Raw genomic sequence first — 19,396 nt, 5'->3', positions numbered from 1 at the left:
AGGTAGTTCAGCTTGAATGTACAATTTGTCAGGTTATTGAGGGTTACTGACTGACTAATGCACTACACAATGAGGTGAAGAATGTGATGTATGTTCTCAGGTAATTTTTGATCTTGGCTGGAGAGGTAGAAGTCAGGGACTTCTCCACAGTGAACATTCGAATTCAGAGGGCGAACGCTATCTCATGCTTCCCAGCATCTGTTTGCTGAGCAACATGGATAGATATAACCAAAATAGGAAGCTTCCTTGGGTTTTCAGTCAGGGTGCAGGTGGTGGGGGCATAAGAGAGGGCTAGAAATGTAGGCAATGGGATAAGTTGAGACATAAATTATAGACGGGGCACATGCACTATGTTCCCATTACAAATAGATCAAATGTTGAATTGTGCATATTATCATATGTCATAATGCCATGTTTTTCTACACGAGTGAATACAACATTCACACATGGACCTTCTGACACTGATGTGGTAGTGAAAGTGTTTAAACTAATTGTCTGAAGCTTTGCTCCATATCAACAATGTGAGCCTAGCCTATTCCATGTTGAAAAAATGAACACCAGTTTCAGGTCTGTGATTTTGCCAGGCTTTGGAGATTCCATAGGATTGCATAGGATATACGGCACAGAAACAAGCCATTCGGCCCAACCAGTCCATGCCGGTGTTTATGCTCCACTCGAGCCGCCTCCTATCTTTCCTCATCTAACTCTGTCAGCATAAGGGGGGAAAACACACACACACACACGGGAAGACACAATGCTTGCAAACCGAGCCACCTGCCCCTGAGGCGGGGATTCCAGGAAGAGTGGGGAGGAAGAGGAGGCCCGGAAAAGACCCTCCTCCCTCCCCCCAGCAAACAAAGGACAGGCTGCGAACCCTCCCCCCCCCCCCCCCCCGGCCCCCCGACTCTCGCTGTCCTTTCCCCCACCACCAGCACCACCGTTGATACCTTATCTAGCTTTTCTAGCCTCCCCTTAAATGTATTTATACTATTTGCTTCAACCACTCCCTGTGGTAGCGAGTTCCACATTCTTACCACTCTTTGGGTAAAGAAGTTTCTTCTGAATTCCCTATTGGATTTCTTGTTGACTACCTTATATTGATGGCCTCTAGTTTGGCTCTTCCCCACAAGTGGAAACACTATCCTATCAAAACCATTCACAATTTTAATGACCACTATTAGGTCACCTTTCAGCCATCTCTTTTCCAAGAGAAAAGAGAACCAGCCTGTTCATCCTTTCCTGATGAGTATAACTTTTCAATTCTGGTATCATCCTTGTTAATCTTTTTTGCACCATCTTCTCTATATCCTTTTTTTAATATGGCGATCAGAATTGCAAGCAGCATTCTACTCCCTGTGAAGCTATTTAAGCGAATATCCCACCTATAGTAACAGTACACATTGCATAATTGTTTAATTCAGACACAATTTATATAAAGAAGCCAGCGGTGACATCTGACCCAGAAGTGCTGGCGCTGATTTGCCCCATTACGCCGGCATGGCGCTCGTGGCCTTTAGGCACAAGGCGGGGAAACGACCGGGACCAATGGCCAGTAAGAGAAGGGCTGAAAAAACACACTCAACACACATGGGGAGACACGATGCTTACAAACCGAGCTGTCTGCCCCCTGGGGCGGATGAGAAGTGGTCTGGAAACCACCCACCTCCCTCCCCACTCCTCCCTTACCCCAGCGCACAAAGGGCAGGGCTGCAGGCCGTGAACCACCCCCCGCTGTCCGCTCCAACGCCACCACCAGTACCTTCCACTGTGTGGAGGGAGAGCAAACTATCGCAAAATTCCCCCTTCCCCACCCTCCCCTGAAGAAGTGAAGTGGGGGAGGGGGGGGGTTGATGTGAAGGGAGGAAGGAGGCCTCTCCTCCGTGCCCTAGGCCCGCTCCCGCTTTCTAAAAAGGCCTTTTTTATCTTTCCTCTTGGGCTTAAAAGAAAAGAGAAGCCTTTTCTTTTCGGCAGCTCTCGCCTCAGGGGGAAGCCGCCTAATATTATTGGTATTTCCCTTTTACAATATACAATAATACCAAATGCAGAAAACTGAACTAGGAAACATAGATTGTCTGGCCCCCATGGCACCCTTCAGCTGGTATTATTTCTGTGGGGAGTTAGGTGTGTCGGACTGCTTGATGAATGCTGCAACTAGATTATTTGGCTTTATGGAAGGTACCTTTATGCAAAAAGAAGACCATATGAATGAGAAAAACACTTTTGGAATTCTGTCTTAACTATATTAAACCTTCTTTCAGCTCTTTCATTCCAAACGTTTACATTGGAAACAGCTGCTTAAGCAGCGGCTCTGTTTCTGCTGGCAAAATTCATTCTTTTTGTGATATAGTTCAATTAACATGTTTCACCAGGCATCTGAAGTGTCTAAGGCAGAGGTTCCCAAACTGGTGGGGAGGGGGGGGGGCCACGAAGAGGCCGCTAGCTTAACTGAACGGAATACGGCAACTCACTACTGGGGTGGGTGGGGTTGGGGGTGATTGACATTGTTATCATAGGAGTGCGAGGAGAACACTAGCTATAACTCACTACTGTGGGACCGCAACATGGTTATCTTAGGAGTGCGAGGAGGACACCAGCTGAAACTCACTACTGGGAGGTGCAACAAGCTATCAGGGAGTGTGAAGACTGTAACTCACCAGCAGGTAATGCCTGCAATATGTATTTCCTCAATTGGTGGTGCTGTAGTTCTCAGGCTCATTCTGACTGCTCTCCCCAAAACTCGGCTATCCCCTGCAAACCGTTCCAGCTTAAAGACATTAAATGTATTCTGTTCAGTTAAGAAGTGCAGCTTCTGCTGCACTTGCGGCAAAGTAATACCAACAAGGGGGAGCAGATCCAAGGAATTTCATAGCCAGGATGGGACTTTGTATTGAAACCCCAAAATGTAAGGGAACAGAATTAAAACAGCTAAAATGACAAAACTGGAAATATTCTTGGTTACCAACTATATCTACACTGATATTAATTCTGCAAAAATACTGTTTCTTACAAAGAGAAGGATATGAATTTACGCACACATGAGATGTAAATCTACGAAATTCAGCACAACTCATTTGCCATCCTCTGGGTGAAGATTTTCTTGAAATCTTAAGCCATTCTCTATTTACGCCTATATATATATGTAGCTCTGCTCACTTAGTGTTAATTGTAAATTGTGATTAAAAAGTTACCTCAGCAGTCACTCTCCCACATCCAACCCTCAGCAGGCATTCAAAAACTAGCGGTTCACTGAGGCATTATACCTCTGCCAATCTTCCACAGAGACATTCCTCCTCCTCTAATCCTCCCAGTTCAAACTGGCACACTTCCCCATATCTCCCCTCAGCTGGCAGTCGTCTTTCATCACCCATTCCCCCACCCTCCAATCGAGAACACGTTATTTTCCCTGGCACTGTTTTCTTCCTCCTCTTCTCCCCAACCCAGTTCAAGCTAGCACTTTTCTCCCACCCATTCTATCTGGTACTATCCTCCTCGCCTTCACCTATTCAAGCTGGCCATCATCTTCACCTTCCAATCTTGTCCCGTAATGCTGACTCTCTCCCTCGACATTTCTAGCTAGCACTCTTTCACCCCACGTCGCGCACTCTCTGCATTCCCTCTCAGTTAATCCTTCCTCCCAACTCAAAGTGACTCCGTCGCCCTTTCATTACCATTAGCCTCCTCTCTCTCATCCCTCAGTGCTGCTGCTTGTCGAAGGGTCCCCAGCTACTGCATACTTGTTTTCACAGAAATTCTTGCCTATAGTATGCAGCGGTTGCAATCCCTTCTATTTGCAGTTTTACTTAGAAGGACCCAGTGTGTGCTGATTTTTGTCAGCACATGTTGACTGCGCCTCATTTGCTGATTTATCAGTTTTGGTATGTATTAACTAGCCTCATTTCCTTGGTTTCCCTCAGCACTTGTATCCTTTTCATGGAATTCCCGTACCTGGTTATACTAACATTGAACTCCAATCTCTACAAAGGTCTCCCCCTGGCCTGCTCTTGTTTCTCTGTCCAATCTAGTGCAGAATGGTGCTGTTTTACTGTGTTTCATAGTTACTTTGGGCCCTGATGCTGCTTCCAAAAGCTATATTGACTGGAATTTAATGCTTTTTAGAACACAATGTTGAAAAAAGGCCTTTAATATTTAATAATGTTTGATAAGATGATCTTGCCACCAGAATATGTAAGTTTTCATTTACGCAAGCCTATACACGAAGGTTAATTTAGATCACAACATGAATATACTGGCGGAAATCCAGACAGTATTATCATGTCCAGTATTATAATGGACAATAGATGGCAGCATTGTAAGGTTTCCATCATAAAGGCTATTGTATCAGCAACCTTTTGGAAGGGTTTTCAGGAGAATCAGTGCATTGTGGCTACATTGGCTCTATTCTGGGTTCCTTTAGTCATTTAGAAGTAAGAAAACAGAGAACTATAAACCAGATATCCTGACATCAGTGGTAGGGAAAATGCTAGAATCTATTATTAGGGACATGGTAACAGGGCACTTAGAAAATCATAATATGATTAGGCAGAGTCAATACAAATTTATGAAAGGATAATTGTGTTTGACACATCTGTTGAGGTTGTAACTAGCAGAGTAGATAAGGGGAACTGGTGGATGTAGTGTATATGGATTTTCAAAAAGCATTCGACAAGGTGCCAGACGAGAGATAATTATACACAATTTGGGCTCACGGGATTGAGGGTAATATACTAGCATGGATTGAGGATTGGTTAATGGACAGAAAGTAGGGTCATTTTTTGGTTGGCAGGCTGTAACTAGTGGGGTACCACAAGGATCAGTACTTGGGTGCCGGCTATTTGCAATCTATAACAATGACTTGGATGAGGGGACCAAGTATAATACAGGTGCAGCATCCAAAATCCGGAGTTCTGGAATCTGGACACTGGGCCGATCTGTGGCGGGGTCGTCCGGAAAATGTTCCAAAATCCGGACTCCCTTGGCCGCCTGACCTCCCCCGGCTTCCAGCCGACCGACCAACTCTTGGCCTCCGGTGGCTCGACTGACCATCCCCCCGCCCTCGGCTCGACCGACCCTCCGGCGGCCCGACCAACAACCCCCGACCCTGGCGGCCCGACCGACCCACTCTGGCGGCCTGCCCGACCGACCCCCGACCCCGGCGGCCTGACCGACCCCCCCCCCCCAGCGGCCCAACTGACCCCCTTCCCCTCCGGCAGCCCAACCGATCCTCCGCCGTCCCGACCCCCCCCACCCCCGGGCGTGTTGCGAGACGAGGAAATGTTTGTATTAAGAGGGACCTAGGTGTCCTTGTACACATCTCAGAAAATTAGCATGTAAGTTGTCAGCTGGCCTTTGGAAAAGTTAAACACACAAAACATTACAGTGGAACTTAAGTTATTCGATGTCATGGAGATGTACAGTCCAAGAAAGTTCTAGTTTCAGTCAGGGTACCAATTGGAGAAGTTAAACACCCCGAAGTTAGTGAATAGGAAAACTGCCAGGTCTGCCACTCCTGATCACTATTCAGCAGTCCTGATACAAGTGAACGTGAATATTGTATGAAGGCAGGATCAAATTCCACTGTGATATCCTCCACAGTTTGAATAACCTTTGGAACTCACTGTTGAAACTCTCACGTGAAGACAAGCCTCTTGTGCAAAAGTTCACTGTGCCTTTGAGGGAAGGGGAGGAAAATTAGAGCAAGAGGAAAATGGTTATGTTCTGGACTAGTGGGAAGCCATGCATCATGTATTGTACAGGTTGAACCTCCCTTATCTGGAACCATCCCTCGTCCGGAACCATTCCTGGCCACCAGGTGATGCATGCGCAGAACTCCGACATGAACAAATTGAAGTCCTTCCTCACTGCCGACTCCCACAACCACTGGCCTAACCTCACAATCATCGCGCCCACCCCTCACCCCCCCCCCCCCTCCCATGATCTCTCTGCCGCACTCCCAACCCCAAGTCAGCCAGCTCCGATATCCCCTTGCTCAGTACTGTACCATCCAATTTAATGTGACCACCCCTCATCCAGAAAAATCCCTTATCCAGAACAGGCCACGTCCCGAGGGTTCTAGATAAGGGAGGTTCAACCTGTAGTACAAGATATGTCCTGTTAAATGATTTGATGAGTGTATATTACCTTCAGTTGCCAAAATAATTTAACTCTTGAAAAAGTTAAACACATAAAACATTACAGTGGAACCTCAGTTATTTGAAGTAGTGGAGACCACCCCCTTAGTGGCAGAGAATCAAGTTCTTAACGTACTGTACACTGTTAATTGCTTGGTCACATCACACCCATCAGTGTAAGTCCTTACAAGCACAACTTGCCTCCATTTAGTCAAGTGGCTCGTAGTTCCTACATGCAGTCACTCCAGCTGCGTGACAAGCCATAAACTGCTTGACACAAAAAGCAGGTCAAATCCAATTGGGTCAATTACCGCCACAAAAGCCTACTCTCAATCATCAACAAGGTGATGAAAGGTGTCGTCGACAGTGCTATCAAACGGCAATTACTCACCAATAATCTGCTCACCGATCCTTAGCTTGGGTTTTATCAGGACCACTGGGCTCCAGACCTTACTACAGCCTTGGTCCAAACATGGACAAAAGAGCTGAATTCCAGCGGTGAGGTGAGAGTCACTGCCCTTGATGTCACGGCAGCATTTGACCGAACATGGCATCAAGGAGCCCTGTAAAATTGAAGTCGGTGGGGATCAGGGGAAAACTCTCCACAGGCTGGAGTCATATGTAGCATAAAGGAAAATGGTTGTGGTTATTGACGACCAATCATCTCAGCACCAGGACGTTGCTGCAGGAGTTCCTCAGGGCAGTGTCCTCGGCACAACCATCTTCAGCTGCTTCATCAATTACTTCATAAGGTCAGAAGTGGGGATGTTCGCTGATAATTGCACAGTGTTCAGTTCTATTTGCAATTCCTCAGATAATGAAGCAGTCCATGCCTGCAAGTAGCGAGACATGGACAACATCCAGGCTTGGGCTGATAAGTGGCAAGTAACTTTGCGCCACACAAGTGCCAGGCAAGACCATCTCCAACAAGAGAGACTGTCTGCCTCCCCATGACATTCAATGGCATTACCATCATCATCCTAGGGGTCATCATTGACCAGAAACTTAACTGGACCAGCCACATAAATACTATGGAAACAAGAGTAGGTCAGAGGCTGAGTATTCTGCGGATCACCTCCTGGCTCCCCAAAGCCTCTCCACTACCTAAAATTCACAAGTCAGGAGTGTGATGGAATACTCTCCACTTGCTTGGATGAGTGCAGCTCCAACAATACTCGAGAAACTCGACACCATCCAGTATAAAGCAGTCTGCTTGATCGATGCACCATCCACCACCTTGCTGCTAAGATCAGGGATCTGGAGGCATCCAAAGGAGTCACTGGAATTGAGAGTATTCTGGCTTTAATGCTCACCTCTAGCTGGAGAAAGGGGCAAAATTCACGTAGGGAGTGCATTTTGTCTATCACTCTCTGGTCTGTGGTTGATCTGGCAGCGGCAGTTACTGTGAGACACAAGGTCAGCTGTTACAGTACTACTGGAAGGAGGACTCCAGATCTCAGACCATGATCTTCTGCAGTCAGGTCAAAAGTGCAGGGTAGTAGATGTAGTTAATATTTCGCATTGAACACATGGCACAAAGATTTTGCTGATGAATTGTCAGACTAATTCACAATTTGGAATAATAAATTAAAACTCTTGGTTTAATAATATACATTTCCCTGTATTTAAGCAATCAGTTACAAAAAAAACCTTGGAGAAGTTGACCCCAAAAAGTCAAAGATAGTTCAACACTGGGAAGTAAGAATCTGATTTTGAAGGAGACAGTGTAACCCGGGAATGGCTTGCTCTCAGTTTGCATTGTGGACTTATAGGTGCAACTTCTGTCTGTTCACTGAATGATACAGAAATGTATTTGTAATGCTTTTAGGTAAGAAAGCCTCAGGGAAAGGGGGTTCCTCTGATCATGAGGGATGCTGGAAGGAGGAAGATTGGCCATTTTCAAATGTTGGGACCAGTGGAACCAAGAAGTTGAAGAAATTGAAACAGAAAGATGAATCTGCTCTTGGGTAAGGAATCAATTTTTTTCTCTGCTTTCCCTTCGACCGCCATTCACTCATTTGCTAAGGGATTTGTGTGTCGAGCAGTCTTTTGTGTCTAACTTGCAAACTATAATGTTATGAAATGGACTTATCACTGCTATCTGATTTTCAATGGGCCTTGAAAAAACTGATTATAGCTGTGACACCTGCAATCTGTGTGTAGGCTTCCAAGTGAGACTGATCGCTTCATAGTATGTGATATTTTATCTGCGTGGATTAAATATCAGCTATTATAAAAGAGTACTTGGTTTTTCAGATCACCCTGCCAACAAGAATATTTCAAAATTTGTTTACACCAATTGGTTTTTGCCTCCATAACTGAGTAATATTGAGGATTTGTTTAAAGCTGGAAAAATTTGGGCGGTGTTTTATTACATTCCCGACTTCTGTCAGTAACCTCTCCAATCCTAACTCTTTTACATTTTGTGTATTACCATTATTAGTTTTGATAAACAGCTTTCTAGTGTCTGTAAACCACAATTACGACACATTACTTTGCAAGGGGAGACCTCATAAAAGTGTCCCTTTTGCAAACTTGATTTGTCTGCAGCTATTCAGCACTGGTACACAGGCAAGATTACATGAAGGGGGAGGGGGAGCTCTACCAGTACAATGAGGTAAGATAAGTAGACCATGGGGGTGAAATTGCCCTGTGCCCCGATTGGGGGCGGTAAACCTCTGGGGCTGGAACTTTTATCGCCCGGTCCGGAAGTCCCACCCCCGATGCGGAACTGGGCCTTTTTCCACTCAAAGGAAGCTTCCTTTGGGGGCGGTCCCAAGGTGGTAGCATAGCGCTGAAGCCACGCGGATGCTCTGCGTATCGCTAACATGCTACAACACCCCTCCCCTTCAATTAAAGTCCCACCCGCCCTGGAGGCACTATAAAAAGGGACAATTTTGCCCCCCATGTGTTTAAAAAGAGTCCTACAGGACCTCATTGTTACCCAGTAAAGTCCATCTTGTTTAATTTGGAACTGAAGAAGAAACCTTGAAAGCTTGTGGATTTGACCAAGACTGTGGCAATAATGGGGATTTGAGAACTCTCTTGTATTCTTTCCAGGTTAGGAAATCTAGAACAGGAGTTTGAAAAGAAATTCAACAGCCTTCCACAATACAGTCCCATGACCTTTGACCGCAAGAACACAACAGTGACCAGGAAAAAGAAAAAGAATAGGAGTGGATCCACTGAGCAACAAAAATGTGATAAAGGTAGGACTTAGAGAGTGTAAAGTAGTGGAGATGTATTTTGATGATGAATGTATAGTAGTAGGAGTGCCATGTATTGGCTGCAGTTATTCTGTTCAGCCCCAGTAGATTTCAATGATAGAAATTATGTCACATCAGGCTACTTGTATACTTTACAGAGAATGCTGGAAATACTCAGCTGATCAGGCAGCATCAGGCAGAGAGAAACAGAATTAACGTTTTAGGTCGATGACCTTTCATCTGTTTCTCTCTCCGCAGATGCTGCCTGACCTGTTGAGTATTTCCAGCATTTTCTGTTTTTATTTCAGATTTCCAGCAGCCGCAGCCATGTTGGTGTCTATGCTGACGGAAATGTAATAAACTTGCTCTCATAGAAGCCTGAGACTGGTGTACACTTGAAGTCAAAGCGTATAAGCCCAAATTTATTACACTTTTGCCAGTACAAAATGTGTTTTTTTACATTGTTCAGATGGAAAATGAAGCTTTTTACCGGCATCCTTATAATTGATGTTTCATTGTGTGGCTGTCTGGTGGAGTGACCTATGGTTGGTAGGTACTGGGTGGGTCGGCCCTCCTTGTGTACATTGATGAACAATTTTGTTGCTGAACACTTTGGCTAATCACAGATTTGAGAGTACTGGATAGATCAGGTAGGAGGATCCAGCATATAACGCAATAAAAGATGCATTATTATTAAATATGAAAAGCAACACTGTGGAAGATTGAATTTATATCTGTGACAGCACAGGAGTCTTACAACAAGGACATGTTTGCTCTTATTTAATTTAGGGACTTGATCTCTGTACTTAAGTATAGACAGTGCTCATTTTTTTCTGGGACACTATCCACTATGATGGCAGATGAGGTCAGAGTAATTGCTTTTGTGCCATTACTGAGACCTATTCAAATTCAACTAAATGTGTATATTTACACCTGAGCACTGCCATTACTGCTGTCACCACCACTACCTCTTTCATTCTAAAGAAAGTTAGCAGGTATACTGTCCTACTGGGCCAACATTGATTTAATTAGTGTAAGGCATACCTGTATCTTCATTTTCCATTAGTTGGAATAGACTATGGGATTAGCATGTATCCTGTTGGTATCAGAAACCCATTGGTGAAAGCCAGCATTTTCTTTTTTTTATATTATATTTTTTAGGATCATCTCCATCTCAGAAAATTAAACACCTAAAGGACACACATCATTTAACTGATAAAGGTACTAATAAAGGCTAATTTTGCTATTTAGTAAAATTTATTTGGCGGGGGTAAGGGAAGTGATGGCCTCAGCTCCTGAACCTTTTCAGAGGTGTTGCATTGTCAAGCTTCCGTGTAAGAGCTGTAACTGCAAATGTTCACATAGCAAAGCATGAATGGAAATATGCACATAAAACTTTGTAATTGTTCCCAGAGGATGTTACATACACCATAGCATGTATGTAAATTTGTATATAATGACCTAAGTGCCCCTGTGAAACTGTTGGATTGCATATTGTGACATAGCAGTCTGTTGGAATATAATTAAAACTATGGTAATCATATCTGGCTAAATGAATTACTGCAATAAAATTCTTCAAAAAACACTGTCACATTAGTAGACCTTACAAAGTATCCTGGTCTAAATGTTGGCCAGTAATTCACCAATGTGGATAAAATAGAGCAGATTAGACTATTATAAAATGACATTGGAATTTAATCTGAGCTTTCGCCAATGTCAGGAACCTAATATTAAAAAACATTGTACTGTTTAAAATCCATTGGGTGCTGCATTGTAGATAGAACTTAGATGTGCAGATTCTACTGCAGAAATACACGTTTCATTTCTAATAGACTCGAACCTTCTAATGTCCTCAATAATGTCATTGCCTTGTTAGAATAGCTATTTAATAGTTTCTAATCTTCAGTTGAATCCAATAAGCACATCATTAATTTTCCATAAAGCAGCATGACAAATCCTTGTACGACAGTCCGTTTGATCATTCAGCAACTCAGTCTAACAAACGATATAATGCACTGAATCAAGCCCTATGTATAAAAGTGATCATGTTTTACTATCTCTCGGTGAAAATTGGAATGAACTTACAGTGCTGAATATTATGTTAAAAACAATCTGTTAGCCAATGTGATAAGCTTTTGTACTTAAGTTTTAAATTTGGTTCTGGAAATTATTTTACATATAGGAAGGAGTTAAGTACAAGGCATGTTCCAAACATCCAGGCAGATATATGCATATCTATAATCAGTTGTACCAAAACCACTGATATACTGTATATGGCTTCCCTTCTAATTCAAAAGATTTCCTGGTTGTAATAATCCTTTATTTCTGGCATGTGTTTGTGTCATGTAGAATTAATTTTAAAGGATTTTTATGTAGGCGTGGAAGCTCGGAAAAATAATTCTACAAATTCCTGACTTCCCACCTCAATATTTTATGGTGATGTCATTGGATAATGAGATTACACTTGCAAAATATTTAGCCAATGGACTGAATTTCCTTTTAATGTGTTCATAATGTTTACCTTTTTAGATCAAACCGTTTCTTCAGTTGGAGACACTAAGTAAAAATTAGCAATATAAACCACTTTCATTTGTTCAAAGTGCTACATAAATCAACAGCAAATTGGCAGAGTTAGATCAAATGAGGAAGACATAACCAATTAGATATATCTTGGCACTGGAAGCTAGGTTAATTGATGTCTACCGTCTTCTCTAAACAAACTAACAGAACAATCTTGTTTCATGTGCATAGATATTGCTGTAGTGTTAATTCAACTTAATTTGTTTCTTATATTTCAGCCATAGTACCACAAGATACAAACTCTGAGGAACATGCGGAGAAAGTGGACCATGCACCATCAGTTCCAAGCAGCCCCCTAGCAGCAGTGACGCAAGAACCCCTCGTTGGCAGCCAAAAACGCAAGGCCAGAAAAACAAAAATAACACACTTAATAAGAACAGCTGATGGCCGATTGTCACCTGCAGGGGGTGAGTACATGATGGCCGCATTTTGCAGTCAGCGGCGAAGGAACGGTGCTTAGCATTCACTATGCTAACAGCTACCCACAGACTTTTCGGGGGCTTTAGAGCGGCAACTTGCGGAGATCCTTTTCAGCGCGCACCCTCTACAGGGGATCTGTGGCATGTATTGAATATTGGTCCCCACCACAAACTCCATCCCTCGCCCCAACTTCTGTCTGAGGCTGAATCAGACTCTTCGTAACCTTGGTGTCATATTTGTCCCTGAAATTAGCTTTTGATCACATATCCGTAGCATAACTAACAACGCCTATTTCCATCTCCGTAACATCGCCCGTTTCCGCCCTTGTCTCATCCATGCCTTTGTTATCTCTAGACTTGGCTTCCCACATTCTAACCTACATAAACCAGAAGTTGCTGTCCAATTTACTCCATAATAACAATGAGCGCTGCTAGCCTCACCATCGTAAAATCCGGGCCATCATTTGCATGCATTCTTATAAAAGTGGCCAGTGATACTCCTAGAGAATGGACTTCCATGATCTTTATGTCTGATGAACAAAGCAGTTGAATGGGGATTTGATTTGTAATCAATGTATTTACTGTATTTTTATTCTACAGATCACTGTACAGAAAGTACACCAGAAACCACCATTAGTACTGGAAGTTACTGCATTAATTTTTGATGTCATTAAAGCCCTGTGTTAGATCTCTTAATTCCCAATGAAATACAAACTCCGATTGTAGTTTTAATGTAACTTTATTCTGGCAGCAGCAACAAGCTTCTGGCTTCAAGCCAGGCCTTTGTCCTTCTGGGACCACATGGCCAAAATGGCTGTACTTATACCTGGTTCAATTTACAGAAAAGAACTCGCCTTCTTTGACCTTATTGGCTCAATTGATAGTCTCTTAACCTTTTAATTGGCTCGCTACCCAAGGTCCTAAAATGTCAAGTTGATTGATGACTTAATGCAACATGCTGAGTTGCACGTAGCAGCTTTGACTTTGGGTCTGTGAATTTTCAAAACTGCAGCCGGGCTGCAGAGCTTGAATTCTCTATCAATCCCCCCTTTGATTCTTTCACAAACTGAATCATAAAACATCAGCTATCACTGGTTAAACATTCTACAAAATAATTTCCTTCTAAAATTTGTTGATGTGTTTCGCCACGTGTCCGGACTAGTAGCTTTCACACAAATTTACACCAACCCGAGTTCCATCGTGGCCACAATGGAAGTCTGGTTTTAGTAGGTTAATTAACCTTATTCCAATTTAATCCAAATCAATATCTTAATTCAACCAGTAAACAACCTTCCCTTAAGCATAACATACCCCTGTGCCACATACAGACAGTCTGCTGGGACCTGCAAGGTGTCTCACATGCGGGACAGCAGCTACAGCCGCCTGGTTGCAACAACATTTAATAAACATTAAAAAAAACAATATAATATAAAAGTAAAATAATTACAACGAATAGAATTAAACTTCCCACCAATGAAGTTCCTATTGAACCTAGCCATTCAGTGGCTCAGCTCCATAAAGTGAATGATGGGGGTTGCTTAAGTTTTTCTACCTCCTTTTGGATATGCTCCGCTAAGTGGGTAATTTCTTCGGAGCTATCTGGGATATATGTGCAACACTCAGTTCCGAGTAGGGCGCAAGTACCTCCCTTTTCAGCCAGGATGTGATCAAGGGCCAGTCTATTCTGTAGGGCTTCTGTGCGGATTGCTACCATTTCTGCATTGATTTTAACTAGGGCCTCTGAGGTATCATTGGCTACCCGTTCCACAACGGATGCCATGTTAATGGATTCCCTTGCCAGTCTGGCGGTCCCATACCTGGGGATCAGAATGGCAAAGAACCTCTCTGTTTCTGTGATAGCTCTCTTAGGACGGTGTAAATGTTCCGACAGTGACTTTATATGATACATATAAGGCACAATGTAGGCTAAATAGCAGGATCCCGTCCAATTCTGGGGCAGCCAAGGGTAGGCCTAATGGCCACACACTCAATAGGTGCCATTATAGGCAATGAATGTTAGCTGTTTCTTTGTCAGCAACACTTCGGGGCCTGTCCAGACTTTTCCATCTGTTTTATTCAGAATTCCTGTTACGTTAAAAATTGCCACATCGGCCCAGTTTGGACGGTTCCGTGGCTTGATTATATTATAATTCCGGGAGCGGTTACTATACCCCATATTTTGGCCTCCTTTGATGTTTCTAATCAGACAGACCGATTCCCCCGGTCTTCCTATTCCCGTTGTATTAGTAATAACAAAAAATGGGGGCCGTTTGGAATTATTGTAGCACGGTTGGTATCCCCCTTCAAAGGTAGTCAGATTGTAACCTGCTGACTTCCATTTACGTGCCCAGTTTTCCGTATCCTGAAACGCATTGTCTGTTTTGTTTTGATTAATTATCTACTCAGCCATTTCCGAGATATTCAAGGGAACTGGCCTCAAGGGAATCCCTCCCTTTGAGTGAATAGGAATATGCGCACACACCCAACAACTAGAAATGTTACCTTGTTTGGCATAAATGTATGACATATATAAAAAGGTATTTACATGTAATTCCCTTGCTACCCTACTATTTCCCTTTGGTGCAGAGGGTCGGCTAGTAAGAAGTAGGCCTATGCCTAGGATACCTACAATCAGTAATACGGTAAATTTATACATTTTGGCAAAAAGTAATTGTCCTTATTAGATTTCAGCTTCAGTTACGGGTGCTCGTTTAACGTGTGAAGTGTGGATCCAGGCTTTCTTTCCTTGGACTTTAACAGCTGCCTGGGTGGTCAATAACACTTGATAAGGTCCCTCCCACTTGGCACCCAAAGGTTCTTTATGCAACTTTTTCACATACACCCAGACTCCCGGGATGATGTGTCCTCCTTCGGGTGGATTACCCCAAGCTGCCGATACCTGTCGGGAAACAGAACTAATAGCATTGGTTAAGTTCTGACAGTATGATAACAAAGTGTCACTCATTAAGTGAACATCGGCTTTCCTTAAATCGATAGTTCCTGGCAGCGACATTGGTCTTCCTGTGATAATTTCAAATGGGCTTAGACCTGTAGTTCTGTTCGGGGTTGCCCTAATGCTACATAGCACTATTGGTAGTGCCTGGGGCCATGGTGTTCCTTCTTGGTGATATTTGGCAAGCTGTTGTTTCAGAGTTCGATTCATTCGCTCTACTTGTCCTGATGATTGTGGATGATAAGGACAGTGTAAATCCCACGTAATGTTCAGTAACCAACAGACTTCTTGGCAGACAGCTGTGAAGTGTGTTCCCTGATCTAAGTCAATGCTACTCGGGACTCCCCATCGGGGAATGTAATCCTTACACAAGACCTTTGCAGTGTGATTGGCTGTGGCTCTTTTAGTTGGGACAGCTTCTACCCATCTAGAGAATCTGTCGACCATGACAAGAATGTTAGTGTATCCTTGGCATGAAGGAAGAGATATATAATCAACCTGCAGTTGCTGGAATGGTCCGACAGGGGCAGGGGGCCTCAGTTGGGGCATTACCGTGATAGGTCCAGAATTATTTTTCTGGCAGACCACACAACGGTCTGCTACCAGCTGGGCATGTTTTTTAAATCCCCGACCCCAACAGCTTTTCTGGAACCGTGCCGTCATCTGTTGTGAGGCCAAATGTCCCCACGAGTGGATCTGTTGGGCTAAAAAAGGCATAAGCGCTTGTGGCACGACTGGCTTGTCGGTAACTCTTTGTCTCCAGACATCATCTTCACATAGCTTAATTCCTGCCTCAATCCTTGTCCATTTTTCCTCTCTGGAGCACTCGCCTTGCATTGTTTGAAGGTCTCGTGTCAGAGTCCTGAGTGCTTTCAATCTGCACATCTGTGTTGGTTCTTCTGGAGGAACGCCCTGTGAGGCGGCATCTTTAGCTGCCTGGTCGGCTAGGGCATTTCCCTGTGCTTCTGTGGTATTTTCCTTGGTATGGGCCTTACACTTCAGAATGGACACTTCCTGAGGTAATTGTATGGCCTCTAATAAGTCGCGGATTTCTTTTCCATTTTGGATAGGTGTACCAGCAGCAGTGAGGAATCCTCTTTTCCGCCATAACAGACCAAAGTCGTGAGCAACTCCAAAAGCATAACGCGAATCTGTGTAGACATTAACTGTCTGTCCTTCTGCTATTCGACATGCTTCTGACAGTAACTCGGCCTGTTGTGCTGACGTTCCTGAGGGTAAACATCCTTTTGCCACAACCTCATATAAGGTTGTAACTGCCCATCCTGCTTTTCTGGTACCATTGTCAACAAAGGAGGAACCATTTGTAAACAGGATGAGGTCTGGGTTGTGCAGAGGCTCCTCTGCTGCTAAGGCTGCTTCTTCTGTTTCTTTTAAAATCTCCACGCAGTCATGCTCTTCACATTCTCCCCCCTCTTGCTCCCTCGATTCTGACATCGGGAGCATAGTTGCGGGATTAACTGGGCTGGCCCGGACGATATGGAGATTAGGAGCTTCCAAAACTGCTGTCCAGCGGGTCCATCTAGCTGCCGCCACCTGAGACATTCTATTCATAGACAACAAAGCGTGTACGGTGTGGGGACACTTGACAATCAGCTTTTGGTCGAGGACTAGACCCACAGTGATCATTACCGCTCGACATGTAGCTTCCATGGCCCTTAGGCAACTTCCCCATCCGAGGGCTACCGCATCCAGTTTTGCCGAATAATAGCCAATAGGTCTTTGCCGATCCCCATGTTCTTGTGTCAGTATAGCTATCATATATCCTTCTTTCTCATGGACAAACAGGGTAAATGGCTTACCACTGTCGGGGATTCCCAGAACCGGTGCCGAACACAAAGCCTTTTTCAAACTCAGGAAGGTTTCTTGCTGTTCCTTAGTGAGGGTGATGGCTTCTTTAGAGGCACATTTCCCCTTTAAGATATCATTCAGTGACTGAGCAAGTTGTGAAGGAGTCAATCCAATTTCTGTTAAAGTTACACAATCCCAAAAAAGACCTTAGTTCCTGAATAGTGGTGGGTTTTTTAGCAGCCCGAATGGCTGCAGTTCTATCCTGGGTAAGTTCTCTTTCCTTGTGAAATTTTTTGTCCCAGGTATATAACCTCTTCTTGGGATATTTGTGCTTTGTTGATGCTGGCTTTATGTCCTTTCAGCCAAAGGTGGTCCAGCAAAGCTCGTAAATCTTGTTCATGCTGTTCTTCCGTGTTTGAAGCTAGCAGGATATCGTCGACACATTGGATGACTGTGGATGTCAGGGGAGATAATTCTCGCAAATGGCTTTGTAAAGCCATGTGGAATACCGTAGGGCTGTTGTGGAAACCCTGTGGTAACCGGGTCCAAGTATACTGTTGTCCTTGGACAGTGAAAGCAAACAACTGTCGAACCTCCGGTGCCAGAGGCACCGACCAAAATCCGTTGGCCATATCTATAACCGAGAAATATTTATGTTCCGGTTTGAGGGCAATAAAAATGGTGGAGGGATCTGCGACCAAAGGAGCTTTTTGATCAATACACTGGTTAGCTTTCCTATAATCAACAGTCAAACGCCAAGTCTCATTAGATTTCAATACTGGCCACACAGGGCTATTGGAGGAGCTATGCGTTTTAATAAGCACCCCTTGTTTCTCCAATTGCTGAATAACCGGTAAGATTGCCGCGATGGCAGTTGGACTGATGGGATATTGTTTAGCGCATGCAGGCTTGGTCCCGGTAAATGACGCAGGCTCCATCTGGAGTAGGCCACAATCGTTCTTATCCTTAGCCCATATCAGGTGTTCCTTCAATTCTTCTTTATTCAAAGTTCTAATTGACCATGTCACCCGACCATCCTTGAAATGCAACGATGAATCTATTTGGATTAGAACGTCCATTCCCAAAAGGGGTTGATCTACTGGGCCTATCCAGACCGGTGTGGTTAGTTCATGTGGACCCAGCTCTATAAGTACCGGTGTTCTTTTAATTTCCATTTTATGGCCCCCAACTCCATAGGCTGTACGTGCCCTACCATCCAACGCCAAAAAGTCTCCATATTGTAGGGGTAAGCATGTTAATTCCGCCCGTGTCTAAAAGACAGTCCACATCCTTATCGCCCACCCTCACTTATATATAGCCCATCTCCCCTTTGTTGTATTAGTGCGAGGAGGAGGGCCAGGGTGGGCTCTAATCGTTTTTTGCTATCCCAAGTAAATCCTTCTGTTGTTGTATTGTCAGTCGCTTAAATGCTTCCATGAGGTCGGTATCTTGTGACAAGCCTGGTTTGTTGGCTGAATTGTATCCCTGGCTGCGTCCGCTTCCCCGGCCGCGACCTTGCTGTTTTGCCTTGCAAATCTTGGCCCAGTGACCACCTTTCCCACAATAATGACATTTTCCGGGTAATTTTCCTAATAACTTTATCGGAATCCTGGGATTTCCATCCCATAGCCTGTACAGCTCGGACTTTAGCTCCCATATCCCGATCTAATTGGTTACATCGATCCACCAATGCTGCAAAGGTAGTTCCTCTACCTTCCCAGTCCAGTAACACTACCTTAAGCATTTTGGACACTTCTGGCTTTAGACCTGCCACAAAAGCTGCTTTCAGGTGTCCAAACACTTGTTCATCCATTTCCTCATCCGTATTATTCATACCCGAATGTTCTAGCCACGTGCATTTAAACCGCTCGTCATGCTCCAGGACCTCCTCTGTTCCTTTCTGTTGGCAGGCTGCAATTTTTCCCCAATCTGTCTGAGCTGGGCTGAAGGCTTGCAGCCAGTGTTTAATCGCCTCCCATCCTGCATTTAATTCTTGCTCATCCTGCCCCAAAGCTTCATCTACCTTGTCGTGCAATTTTCTTCCCTGTGTTTTTGGCACCATTATGGTCAAAATTTGCACTCCGTCCCAGGGGTGAAGTTGATACATATTTCTTAAGCGGTCCAATTGGTCCCACGTTTTTACTCCCCCTTTGGATTGGGAAATTCCTTGGACCATTTATCAATTTTCTCTGGGTCTGCCGGATCATGAACTAAATATTCTGCAGACACCCTTTTCCTCGTTTGTTTGGTTCCGCCCTCATCCGCAGTCTCTTCTGATTTGACTACAACTCGTCTTTTTTT

At 44.1% G+C, this 19,396-nt stretch overlaps 1 protein-coding gene across 4 annotated transcripts in view; it reads left to right on the top strand.

The window, feature by feature from the left end:
• Positions 1-19,396, top strand: part of LOC139276113 (HMG box transcription factor BBX) — a 260,196-nt gene that overhangs the window by 229,385 nt on the left and 11,415 nt on the right. For all 4 annotated transcript variants that reach the window (XM_070893622.1, XM_070893623.1, XM_070893624.1 and 1 more), the window contains 4 exons: positions 7,957-8,095; positions 9,189-9,337; positions 10,496-10,555; positions 12,133-12,321. In XM_070893622.1, coding sequence (XP_070749723.1) covers positions 7,957-8,095; positions 9,189-9,337; positions 10,496-10,555; positions 12,133-12,321 — 537 coding nt within the window. The remainder of the gene's footprint in view (positions 1-7,956; positions 8,096-9,188; positions 9,338-10,495; positions 10,556-12,132; positions 12,322-19,396) is intronic.

Source organism: Pristiophorus japonicus, chromosome 11 (genome assembly GCF_044704955.1).
Source record: "Pristiophorus japonicus isolate sPriJap1 chromosome 11, sPriJap1.hap1, whole genome shotgun sequence".
NCBI classification, from domain to species: domain Eukaryota; kingdom Metazoa; phylum Chordata; class Chondrichthyes; family Pristiophoridae; genus Pristiophorus; species Pristiophorus japonicus.
The sequence above is the reverse complement of the archived record's forward strand: the minus strand, read 5'-3'. Positions and strand labels throughout refer to the sequence as shown.